Source organism: Sinohyriopsis cumingii, chromosome 12 (genome assembly GCF_028554795.1).
Source record: "Sinohyriopsis cumingii isolate HCF-2022 chromosome 12, ASM2855479v2, whole genome shotgun sequence".
Taxonomy (NCBI): domain Eukaryota; kingdom Metazoa; phylum Mollusca; class Bivalvia; order Unionida; family Unionidae; genus Sinohyriopsis; species Sinohyriopsis cumingii.
In genome coordinates, this window is record NC_142972.1 from 51,424,022 (window position 1) to 51,436,096 (window position 12,075).

Consider the following 12,075-nt stretch of genomic DNA (forward strand, 5'->3'; position numbering starts at 1 on the left):
AAAGAATGTTTCATGTTTTGTGAGAATAAATTATATTAATTATATTAGGGAATTAGAGCGGTATATAAGTATGATCGCTAAACCTTTACTCATTAATGCGTATAGTATTTTGAAAAGATTTTTGAGCGTACCTAATGCTGGAATCATATTAATAGCGCAATGGATTATTCGTAACGTTAAATAAAAGATAAACTCGCTAATAAGCTTAAACAATTCGTTCTTGAGCGTGAAATAAAAATGCCAAGGTCAAAAGAAAAGCATATTTACTTCCGCTATAAATTCTCACAGTCGAACTTATCAGACTGTGAGGCATATTTATGCTACAAAATCATGATTAAATGTCAAAATTGTTTTGCAGGCCAAGCTAGCGTGAATTGCAAACCTAGTTGAGGATATTTTCTTAAATTTGTTTATAGAATCCAAGTTGTGTAATTGATCTCGGTTTTTAGAAGATTAGACGGCGATTAGTCAACATATACGAAACATAAATACTCTGAAATCTCTATTAAATATGCTTCTGGAAATTTACGGTAAGTGGGATGGTAGAGACACAGCGCTACCGTTCGGATTTAAGAATGGCATAGTTGTTGATGTCGAATATAATATTCCTGGCCATGTCATCAACGATCCTTTTGAAAGAAATATCATTGTGTCTTTGAACCACACAAACCACGTGTATATTAAAGATTAAATTAACAAAAGTCGTTGCGTCAATACTCAAGAAGTTTGAAAATTACTCCAAAGTAGCCAAGGAAAAAGTCGAAGCAGTCATGAACTTCTAACCAGAGCTAATAAAGAAAAGGCTTAGATAAAATTAACAACACTATCACAAATACAACGATGGTGATGAAGAGACAACTGCACGTTTTGGAAAAAGAAGCTTTACACGAGCACAGTTCACAGTTACCACAACACTTTCATAAATCGAAAGAGTTGGCACGATAGCATACTGAGGTGAGGAGGGGGAGTTGGTATTGACTAAGGGTTGTGACATAGTTTCAGATAGAAATGTAATTAAATTTATGTTTAACTCCGATGTGGGATAAACTATTCATAGTATTCTCCTAACCACCTATTTTGGAACTAATTGCTTTCTTCACAATTCAGGAGGACATTTCCCGAACAGAGGACGGCAAAGCGTAACTCGGCTGATTTTTTATTTGATCTTGATATGTTTTGGTCATGAAGAAAGAATTTGTTTTTCAACGGTTATATATGGGATCAATCCAAAGCGTTTGTCTAACACGATGCTTCCATTTAGTTTATCTGAGTCTTGCTGAAATCATTTACATTTAAGTAAATGAACTAATATCATTAAAAGTCTTTAAGTGAAAACACCACTCCGATGTGACCATCCATTTAAAAGAGTAGCCATAGCAAGACGTTTATGGTAGCCATATCCCATGTGACCTCGTCTTCCCTTGAGAATCATAGGGAGACAGTGGTATTTTCGTGCCGTTCCGTACCCATTTTACAGAGTTACATTTCATTTTGTTTTAAAAATAATAACCAGTATCTTTTTCGTCCACCATATAATACTGATTTTAAGACAACTGAAGAACAGCTCATATTGTCAGGGCGGTATATACTCCTCATGTTGCTTAGTAGTATCTGCACATTTAAAGAACATAATACTTCTAAATATACGATAGCTTTAACGTTAAATATTCTAGATACACATACTAAATTTGGAAATTCCGTATCTTCGTGGAAATACATAGGCTTTAATAAGGTGGATCGGGATATTAGCCAACAAGAACACCATCACAGGTCTTAAAACCATGTTGATTTTAGGGAAGATATATCGTCCAGTAGCGATAATGCAACATATAGCTTGATAGAAGAAAGTAGATCAATATTATGCTTTGTTTGTAGCATTTATAAAGATCGCACACAATCTAATCTGCAGACAGTAATGGAGCACAACAAAACGAAAACAGATTGGTTTAGGTTATAACCCATAAACTCTGTAGAATATCCTTGCTCACAATTAAGTGCGTTAAGGTTATATAGATGATGTATACTAGAATGATGTCTGTTGGCGTCCTTAGTTTTATTAGTTTATCAATATTGTTTTCATCATTATTATTACTATTGTTTTCAGTAACACTACTACTATTAAAATCTATTAAGAGTGCAAAAGTATCTACGTGTTTGCAGTTGTTCTTAGCATTATTATATTATATTTATTAATATTAGTAGTAGTATTAGTAGTATTAGTAGTAGTTGCAGTAGTATTAACACTGAACTTCCTATTATTATAGTCAAGGCAGAGTGACAAATATCGATATGTTCTGGAGACGAGACATGAAGGCAGCAAGGAAGGGAAGAAAGAGACGAGAGAGGAACCAAAACTGGAGTCGGATAAGAAGATATATACTATTCCTATGAACGAATTAGATACACGAGATCCAAATATGGTGAGAAACAATATTTTGAGATCTTAATCTCTTTAAGATAAAATGTAGATGAAAAAGCAAGGATACTAAATATCGATTCTTAACAAATTAGAGGGATACATTTAAAACATTTTTAAACAAACAAGCGTACACAGGCCACGGTATATGAAGGAACAAAACCATGAGGTAATTAAGAAAAGGGAAAATAAACTTATAGACAGGAGATGCACCTGAAATTACTTGGCAGCCCAAGTTTCATCTTCTTATTGATTTCTATGCATTGAAATATGCGGCGGTTGCATGCAGATTGCAAATCACAATGAATTGGTTTGGTTTCTATACGTGCTACATTTACAAATATCGTTTTTATGCATATCAACCATCATGATGTTTTCTCAAGTTTCTTTTGTTTTCCTTGGCAAAAATAATATTCACCAAGTAAACTGAAAAATAATTCAACTGGTTACTTATCATCTTATTGATTTGTGCATAGGTCCCATATATGTATCTGGATATCATAGAGACTCAAATGCATCAAGGAATTTGTTATATCGTATGATTAATAATCTAATTAGCTTACATTATTGCACAATTTTGGATTTAAGAAATATACAAGCTCAAGTAGTAAACCATAATATATATCACGTGGTACGACAATATGTTTTAACATATGTTAAAGAAAGTGACAACAACAATTTCATTGAAACAATTTTGCACTGTATTTCACTACAATATAAAAATTTAAATTCCAGAAATTCTAAAACTATTGTGAATCAGATTCCATATAATCCTAAATGTCCCATTCCAATAGCCCTGCCTACCCTGATATAACACAAGGATGCATTAACAAATATATTTTAGAAGGTTCAAAGATATCAACGTACTAATCCAAATTTCAATGACCACTTTTGAAATTCCAAATATTTTAAATAACACAAGTCTAAATTTTGCTCGCTCAATGATCCCTACAGAATGATCTAAGCAAGAATCAGGTATCTGTTTATCAAATCCGTATTTTTACAAGTTTTCACTTGACCTATATCATACACTAATTTCAAGGAATCCAAAAGAAAACCTTGTCTAACTGCAATCAAACTGTCCATGATCTCATATACTACACAAACATTCCGTTTACAACTTAGGCTCATGTACAAAAATTAGCAGTGTAAACTTTCTGTTTTCATCTTAAAATCAAAGATAAATGTTAAGCACAATATAAATTAAATATACATATTATATGACAGAAACAATTAGATGCACTGACACAATTTCTTGCACGTTTGGGATGCATTAAGGTCTTTCAAGATTTGACATTTCGAACTCGGTTTCTGGAACAAAAGGAAAGAAACGGAAATAAGGGACTTTAATGTTCTTGTTACAAGATATGATCATAACAATTAGTTACCATCATACATTAAATACATAAAACGCATGCAAAACAAACCGATAAGTTTGAATGATTTTTGTTTTCTGTTTTGTGAAACGTGGAGAACATGTATCCAGAGAGGTTGAATACCTGGCGAAGCCTTAAAAATATTAGCAATTCAACGTGCAGGAAAACACTAATTCTGCAGCAGTCGGTATTTTTTCTGATATTCTGTTTGATATTCAACACGTGTGGATGATCTCTATGACTAATGTGATAAGTGTATATCTTCTCCTTCTTATTATGTTTCTTCATCATCATCATCATCATTATAATCATCATGATCGTCATCGTCATCTATTCTTATTCTTCTCTTTCTTCTTATTGTTATATTATCATTATTATTATTATTATTATTATTATTATTATCATTACTGTTATTTTTATTTATATTATTAGTAGTAGTAGTAGTAGTATTAGTAGTAACAGTAGTAGTAGTAGTAATATTATTATTATTATTATGTCTAAGCAGGAAGACAAACATCGATATGTTGTCACGCACGGAAAAGATAAAAGTAAGAGGTCAAAAAAGTCGAAGAAGAGGATAGATGAACTGAAGCAGGAGTTTGACATGGATGAACATATCATTCCCATCAATGAACTGTATGCAAGACTTAGGACTGATCCAGATACGGTAAGATAGTGATATAAGAGAATCTTAATCTTTCCACATCAAGTCTAACATGCAATTAAAATATCCAAAACTTGACATGACAATTAAAGATACCGTAGGCATTAGCCAAGCAAGTTGTATGAAAGTACGCCAATCGAAATGACAAATACTTAAACTTAATGTGAATAAAAAAGAATTGAGTTATATGGTTCAAATGTAGTTAGGTCACTTTTCTCAACCATTAAAGATAATATTGATGTCTTAAACTCAGAGAACATTTAACTCTGACGAAGCTAATATGCCGATGTCATATGCGCAAAGATAATATAACTGTCTTGTGAGTAGATACGTTTACATAAATCATATAACAAGAGAAAACGTTAAACTGTTACGAGTTTGGACTCAACATATGGCATACAAAATGTTTGTAAATAGGGAGTACACTGCTAAACCAAATGTAGTTGAGTTGATTGCATTAGTTATTTACTTTCTGTCTCAATGTATGTAATAAAATAGCTGATTAAACTGTATTACTACTTTTATATTCAATATGAACAAAATCGTTGATTAAAAGTGGATCTAAATGATAAAACTATTTGATAACTTTATAAAATTGATAACCATCATCCGATGAATAACATTGTGCCGTTTGTCTAGTTAATTAAGTTTTTAGCATTAAGATAAATCGATATTTTTCAGCAACAATTTTCTATAATGAGAACTGATATAGTGAATAGTGTTGGGTGGGAATAACGGCGCTTAGATTGGATATTATTCAGTGCATATCACAGATTTACTTATTGTATACGTTTTTGTAAGGGTTATGCCTCCTTATTTTGCAATTTTTGGATCCCGATGTAAATTCTGGTTCGTAACGAAGTTGTTACAGTCTAGTTGGATAAAGAACACTTTACACAAATTATGATAATTAGTTGATCTCAATTTGATTTAATATATTGGCAACAGTGCGATGAGTTTTAAGATTAATCAAGGTTTAGGTATTTTATTCAACATAGAGTTTTGCTTTAATTGTTTGTCTCATATGAAAAAAGTTATTTCAATAATAGGTGATACACTAGATAATGCAGGAAACCTAGTCATGGTAAGTTCAGATAATATCACGCATGAATAAAGATATTTTAAATAAGCAAATATATTTTGCTCAAACCTGTGTGACATGGTTATCGATTTGCTTTTTGTTTTCGTTTAACTGGCATTTCCTTTTTGATTCACATAAAAAATAAATGTACAATGTCTGGACGTTTTATATTTAATGTGATCATACATTTGAGGGTAGTGAGAGAAGGGAAGCAATACATAAGATCCTGACATTATAACTTATCTAGCTTTTAAATGGAACTAGTACAGTAGGTCTAGAAATGATGGCTCCACAGTTGCGATGCCACTAATATCTCCATTTGTCCAATATCAAATGTGTATCAGACTGAAAAAAAAAACATTCAGTACTAGCTACCTACAACCAGCCTTACATTTTAACAAATTGTAATATTATAATGGTACATGTCTTATGTTAAATGCTTGTTAAAATGTTGATAAATGGTTGCATTGATGAAGCATCGTACGTTTGAATTAGAACGTGTTACCTCAAGTGATCTTAAGAGCGCATATAACAGGTTTACATAATATTGGTCGAGTGCTGTCTGCTTCATGGTGTATTGAGGATGTTTCATATTACAAAAGTTATGTCACTGTTTAATTCATAATGGTTATTAGTTACACATAAAACTGACGAAATGACAATTGAACTCTCCTGAAATCACGTCATTATCATGACTAGGTTCGTTATCTTTGTTTGTAGCATTTACATTGTGCTTTAACAGGAAAACAGAACCTGAAGTAACCCAAAGGTATTTATATTTGTACAAATGAGATGAAACTTTATACAAAAAAACTTGAAGAAGTATAAATATAATTGTTGAAGTAATGCATATCTAAATATTTCATAAATTAAACTCCAACATATGTCTATCATTAGTGTGCTTTTACGCTTATATATGTATTACAGGGCCTTCGTCGAGATATTGCCAAAGAAATTTTGCTAAGAGATGGTCGAAATGAGCTGACACCTCCTAAGAAGACACCTGAATGGCTTAACTTTTTAAAACACATGCTAGGAGGTTTTTCCTTACTATTGTGGTCGGGATCCATTCTCTGTGTTATTGCATATGGAGTTCAAAAAGCAACTTCGGAAGATCCGCCAGGAGACAATGTATGTTTAACTTGGAAAGACACAGCCTATATCTTCCTGTACTCCAGTTTGATATATAACGTCATTTAAAATAACATTTTAAGACGTTGCAGCGTAACTATTTAAGAAGCAATGCGCAATCTATTTCGATAACCTTAAATTTTCTTTAATATTTAAAGTTTGCTATGTTCATGCTTTCCCATGAATTGGGATGGACTAATTTTTACACAGAGTAATGCATTCTCATAAAAGAAGAGCGGTTGTGATAATCTAGTTTGCAGGAAAGTGAAGGTTTGCGTTATAACATTTCTCCTATTCGCTCGTAAAGCAAAATAAAGTTTAACGGTAAAAGTGAAATATGGACTTGACATGTTCAATATATCATGATAATCTCGGCCAAGACATCTCAAAACATCTAAGTAATCAACCATTTAACTTACTTTGAGTGTCGTGGGAACTTCTGTAAAACAAAAGTAATGGCACCATATAATTTGACGAAAATTCTTGCTTTGTTTTATGAAGAAGTAAAATTAAATCCAGTATACTAGCTTAAAACGATACGGCTATTGAGATTAAAGACGAGAAAAGACCCACCCTAAAAAACTGGAAATTATCTGTTTCTAACAGATAACATATTATTGTTAGATGTACAGGAGAAAAAAGTTTATTTATCGCATTTAAACATAATATCAGCTATATTAGAATGGTGTATTAATTAGCAAAATTTATGGCTAGGAAACACAATTTGTAATTGAAAATTATCGCAAACCAGTGTTTATTGATACAAGTGTGATTCGCGATAATCCGCAGAAATCAACTTGTTCAGCTGAATACCAGAACCAATTGATAAGAAATGAGATGTATATGTTTCGAGCGCCGTCACATCATTCTAGTCTAATTCATAGGAAATTAAAATCAGTCCGTTGTTCAGAAATGATATTGTTAGAGAAGTTAGATTTCTCAAAGGATTAGGAATTCATATTAGTGGAGCCCCGGAGACACTGGAGAAACGAATAATAAGATGGATTTAGTTAAAACTTGTATTTACTTTTATTTGTTTAAACCATGTATACATAACTCAGTGGAGCAGTTTACAACCGGGATGAACGTTTAGCTGTGCTTGACTGTCTTGCGGACACGCATGTCAAACCCTATCGCCCTGATGTACTAACAAAACGGTGGTGACATCGAAAAACATATAACTTTCCCAAATACCTCTATATCCAGAAATTTGTCATGAAGGTCACAAATTATATCACCAAGCTTCACAACTACATTATGCTTTATTCACAGTTGCTTGGAATGTTCGTGCATCTCGCAAATCACCAAAACAGAAAGAACATATCATTTTCAAATATAATCATTTCTTTTTATTCTGACTGGCCCTGTGACAGAGGAAGTTAATTATCCGAAATGTCAGGTGAATACCAATGAGGTTTTATTCAGTATCTCTGAGCCAGTTAATACGTCGTCATTGTTGTAGCAGTCGCATGCGCTGAGTAGTTTGAGATTTTGTTTCTACTACAAAGTACACATAACGTAGCTAGTTTAATGTATATTCGGAATGCCTTAGGTCGTCACAGGGTTGAGAATATATATGTTTGCATCCACATTCCATCTTAAAGTGAGGTAGGGCATGATAATCCATGTTGATGCAAATACTCCTTCACTAGGGGCTGGTATTACTTGTCAAGCACATGTCTGGCGAACTGATCTAATACTGTGTCCTGATCCGCTAACGCAGGAACGTCCCTTAATACTGGATTTATGGATAGCCATGTTTGTTATTGTTGGCTACAAATGCATGCCACATTCGTACCGATCAGTAATCCAAAGATGGTTAGAATAGTTGGAATTACTGATTGTTTTGCGTTGCCTTTGTGATTCGCCTTTAATATTGTCAAGATGTAAGAAGTCACTCGCAACCCAAAGTTAAAGGTCAAAGGCATGTCAAGATGCAACAATACAATTAGAGCATGGAATGTGATGCGTCCTGCTTGCTCACTTGTTGCCGAGTTGATGTCAGCAGTCAATCTAAGAACTGACTGGTTCCTGACTTACTTTAAAGTATATGTAAAGTATATATATATATATATATATATATATATATATATATATATATATATATATATATATACTAACAATAATAACAATTATAAGAGCCATTCGGACAAGTGTTGATATATGGCAAGAGGTCAACATTTTCTCCATCAGGCTATTGTGTCTTTATCTGGTACAGTCGAAATGTTAAACCATTATGGTTTGTATAACATCTCTGTCCTGTCCCACACGCATATCTGTCATTGCATATCGCATGCTCTAGAACCGCAGTCCCTACTAGAGATTAAATCTATCTTGTACACACTGGCAGAACACATGCTAACCATAGTACGTGCAGATGGTATTGCCATAAGTACTTTATTTTATAGCGGCGTCGGATATTGTGTTGGCATTGTATATATCTATAGATAGGCTGAAAAAGCACAGTTTTGTCAGCTATGATGAAACCTAGACGTATACGTGCAATATAACGCTTCATTGAAGCTGGATCAATATCTTGCTAAAAAGGCTTATCAAGACGTTAGTGAACGCGACGACGACAGCGGTCTTGAGTCCAGCAATAACAACATTGTTGAAGTGACAGTGGTCTGGACGGCGAGTATGAAGGAGACCGAGCTATTCAGTTTATCTGCAACAACGTTTGAGCTGCATGATTATGAGCTGATGTTGATTGTCAGAGGCTCTGCTGTTATAGAATACATTATTTACAAGTACTTTAAAAGCAAACCGTTGCAATGGTCCTTATATGGTGAGGAATTGCATCTCACAAGCATGGGACATGTTGATGACATTTTTCTGGAGTCTGTGGGGATTACTCCTGCAACCTTTATTGTGGTCGGTCGATTTTAAGAAGAAAGGCATTTCCTAAGAAAATATTGTGTTTAAGGTGAGGCAAATAACCCATATAGTACTTTGCAAGATACAAGGGAATTGATAATTAAAAGTGAGCAGAGCGTCAACACTCCACACCTTGCCTTTGTTTGCAATATTCAGGCATTGGACGCTATGTGTTTGAAGGAACAGCCAAGTGCCTATAATGGATCTAGCTTAGTGGCTGCTATGGTCAAGTCTTCGATGTCGTTCCTTACAAGTCTTTTTCTGCTCGTTTGTCGGTGGAAGAGTAAGAAGAATGATTAGGTACCAGATATAATGTGGGTAGCAAAGGATTTGCATTCCTTGACACCGGAACGTGCCAGTTGTTACTTGCATCCTCCTCCTTAGTTGCGTAAGAGCCTCGATTATAACGTCGTGTTTTTTCACCTCATGTTTTGTGTAACCTTCGAGGTTCGCAAGCTCGTTCAACCAGTCGTGCAGTGGCTGTCATTGCATGAGTCCGACAAATGTTTATGACGAGGGACTTTTCGGATCTAGTAGGAGATGATTATCCACGGAATACAGTTTTCCCTCATGAGTTGTGTGGTACACTCGGTGCTACCATTCCAACGATAGAACCTATGGCTTTGTGAAGACACGCCCATCGTAAGCATCTCCTTCGGAAACATGTACACCATTGTGAGAACTAACGGAATTCGGCTGAAATAAAATGAAGTTCGTGCGTGTAGTATGTCCATACCCTCCGGCACCATTGAGGTAGGCAAGGTGGTGTGTAACATGCCGGATTGTTTACAAGAGATGTGACACTTCAAGATTTCAGTTTGCCCAGTACTCTGGTTAAGGCATGTAGGCCGCGCCGAAAGTTGTGGCAATCGGTTTTGTCTTTTCTATAGGTCAGATTCTACATTTGCAGTCAATCAATCCGTTCGCGACGGCGGCGCAGTCAAGGCGTAAGGGCTCTTCAGAATTGTTGGCTGGAACGCCGATCAACCTATCCAAATACACCGGCTTTGAAAATATATCATACTGTTGCAGCTCATGTGCGGCATCGTTCCATCTTATTACATAATTGCTCGCAAAAAAGATTAGTCATAATCGACATTTAAGATGACTTATGGTAGGTGCCCTCAAGAATGTCCAAAACTCCTAGGTCACTAATGCTCGTATAGTACGCTTGCAATGTTTGGAATGCCAGGTGTGAGTTGCCAATTATAATTCGACCCATTTCATTGTGTACTGGCTACCAGATATATTTCATATTTTGTGTATGAGATGGAAGTCATTGTTATTAATAAACCGCAACTACACTATATTAGCCCGGGCCCGGTTTTTGTGGGCAAGCTCTTTATTGCTCAAGCATATTAAACTGGCGACTAAACCAAGCAGGAATAACTGGATGGTATCCTGGTGCAAAGCTCCATGCGAGCAGATAAGCTCAAACGATCGCCACATTGAAACAAAGTAGTTTTCGCTAGTATCAATGCCTCCTCGAATCATGTCTCTAAAAATCATTTCCTTTTCAAGACACTGGCCATGGCCAATGGATGCTCTTCCTTCGCGGATTATTTTCTATACCCCTTCCAGCTTCCATTCCCTAGGGTACCGTTTTCAAAGAATTTCATCACACATTACGCAAAGCAGTTGAAGTCACCATCTCTGAGGTACGCCTGAATTCAGGGGTGGTGTTCCTGCATTAGATATGTCATACACAGTTGTCACCTGAACGGAAGTGATTACTTTCCTCCTTGCGCGTTTACGGACTGGGCCGAAGGTGTCTTTCACTACAACACCGCAAGTTGAAAGAACTTGGGGATTGTTCTGCCCCCATACCATGTTCAGACCATAGTTGTTCCAAACCTGCAAGGACTTGAAAGGTTGGTGTAGATAGATAGTGGATTGTGAGAAGATCTCATACCTGTAAGTATAAGATATGCTGGGAGAAGAAAGGGTCCTGTGGGTGCTGACCTGACCATGATCGCTTGTAGCCTTTATATGTGTTATGTATAATTATATATTTTGTTTGTTGGATGTTCGTTATGATTATATCTTAAGTGCATATGTGACTGTACCTGACCTTGTTAAAAACAAGTTAATGGTATAACTAGTTAGTCACATTTATTTAAAAAAAAACACATTAGACAGCTATATTATTGCGGATTAATTATTAAGATCATCAATAACAGGAAATATGAGTAATAATATGGTATTGAGCCTGAACATAGATACTCCTAGAATGGAAAATTCTTTTAAGGTGAGAGAGAATTTCCAGGAAATTGTACTTGGAACCAATGTCAGTTAGATAGGTATATAATCTTGATAAGCTGGGATTATTCATTCTTCCCCTAATTTCTGACGAAAAATCAATGATATTGTTGTGTTCATTTCTTAATTTGTTTGGATTTAATTATTTGTTTTTTTTAAAATATTATTCGCTGAAATTACAAAGTGCTCAATAATACTTCTTTAATGGAACATTAAGTTCAAAACATAATGGATTCAGACAATAACATTTGGGATTATGCACTTAGAATAC

At 34.8% G+C, this 12,075-nt stretch overlaps 1 protein-coding gene across 3 annotated transcripts in view; it reads left to right on the forward strand.

Annotated features, from left to right (window-relative positions):
• LOC149786434 (sodium/potassium-transporting ATPase subunit alpha-like) overlaps positions 1-12,075 on the forward strand; it is a 61,136-nt gene that overhangs the window by 24,613 nt on the left and 24,448 nt on the right. For 2 of the 3 annotated variants that reach the window (XM_089976877.1, XM_089976875.1), the window contains exons 2-4: positions 2,265-2,420; positions 4,295-4,459; positions 6,465-6,668. In XM_089976877.1, the coding sequence (XP_089833003.1) occupies positions 2,265-2,420; positions 4,295-4,459; positions 6,465-6,668 (525 nt within the window). The remainder of the gene's footprint in view (positions 1-2,264; positions 2,421-4,294; positions 4,460-6,464; positions 6,669-12,075) is intronic. The other variant, XM_089976876.1, reaches the window with a different exon arrangement.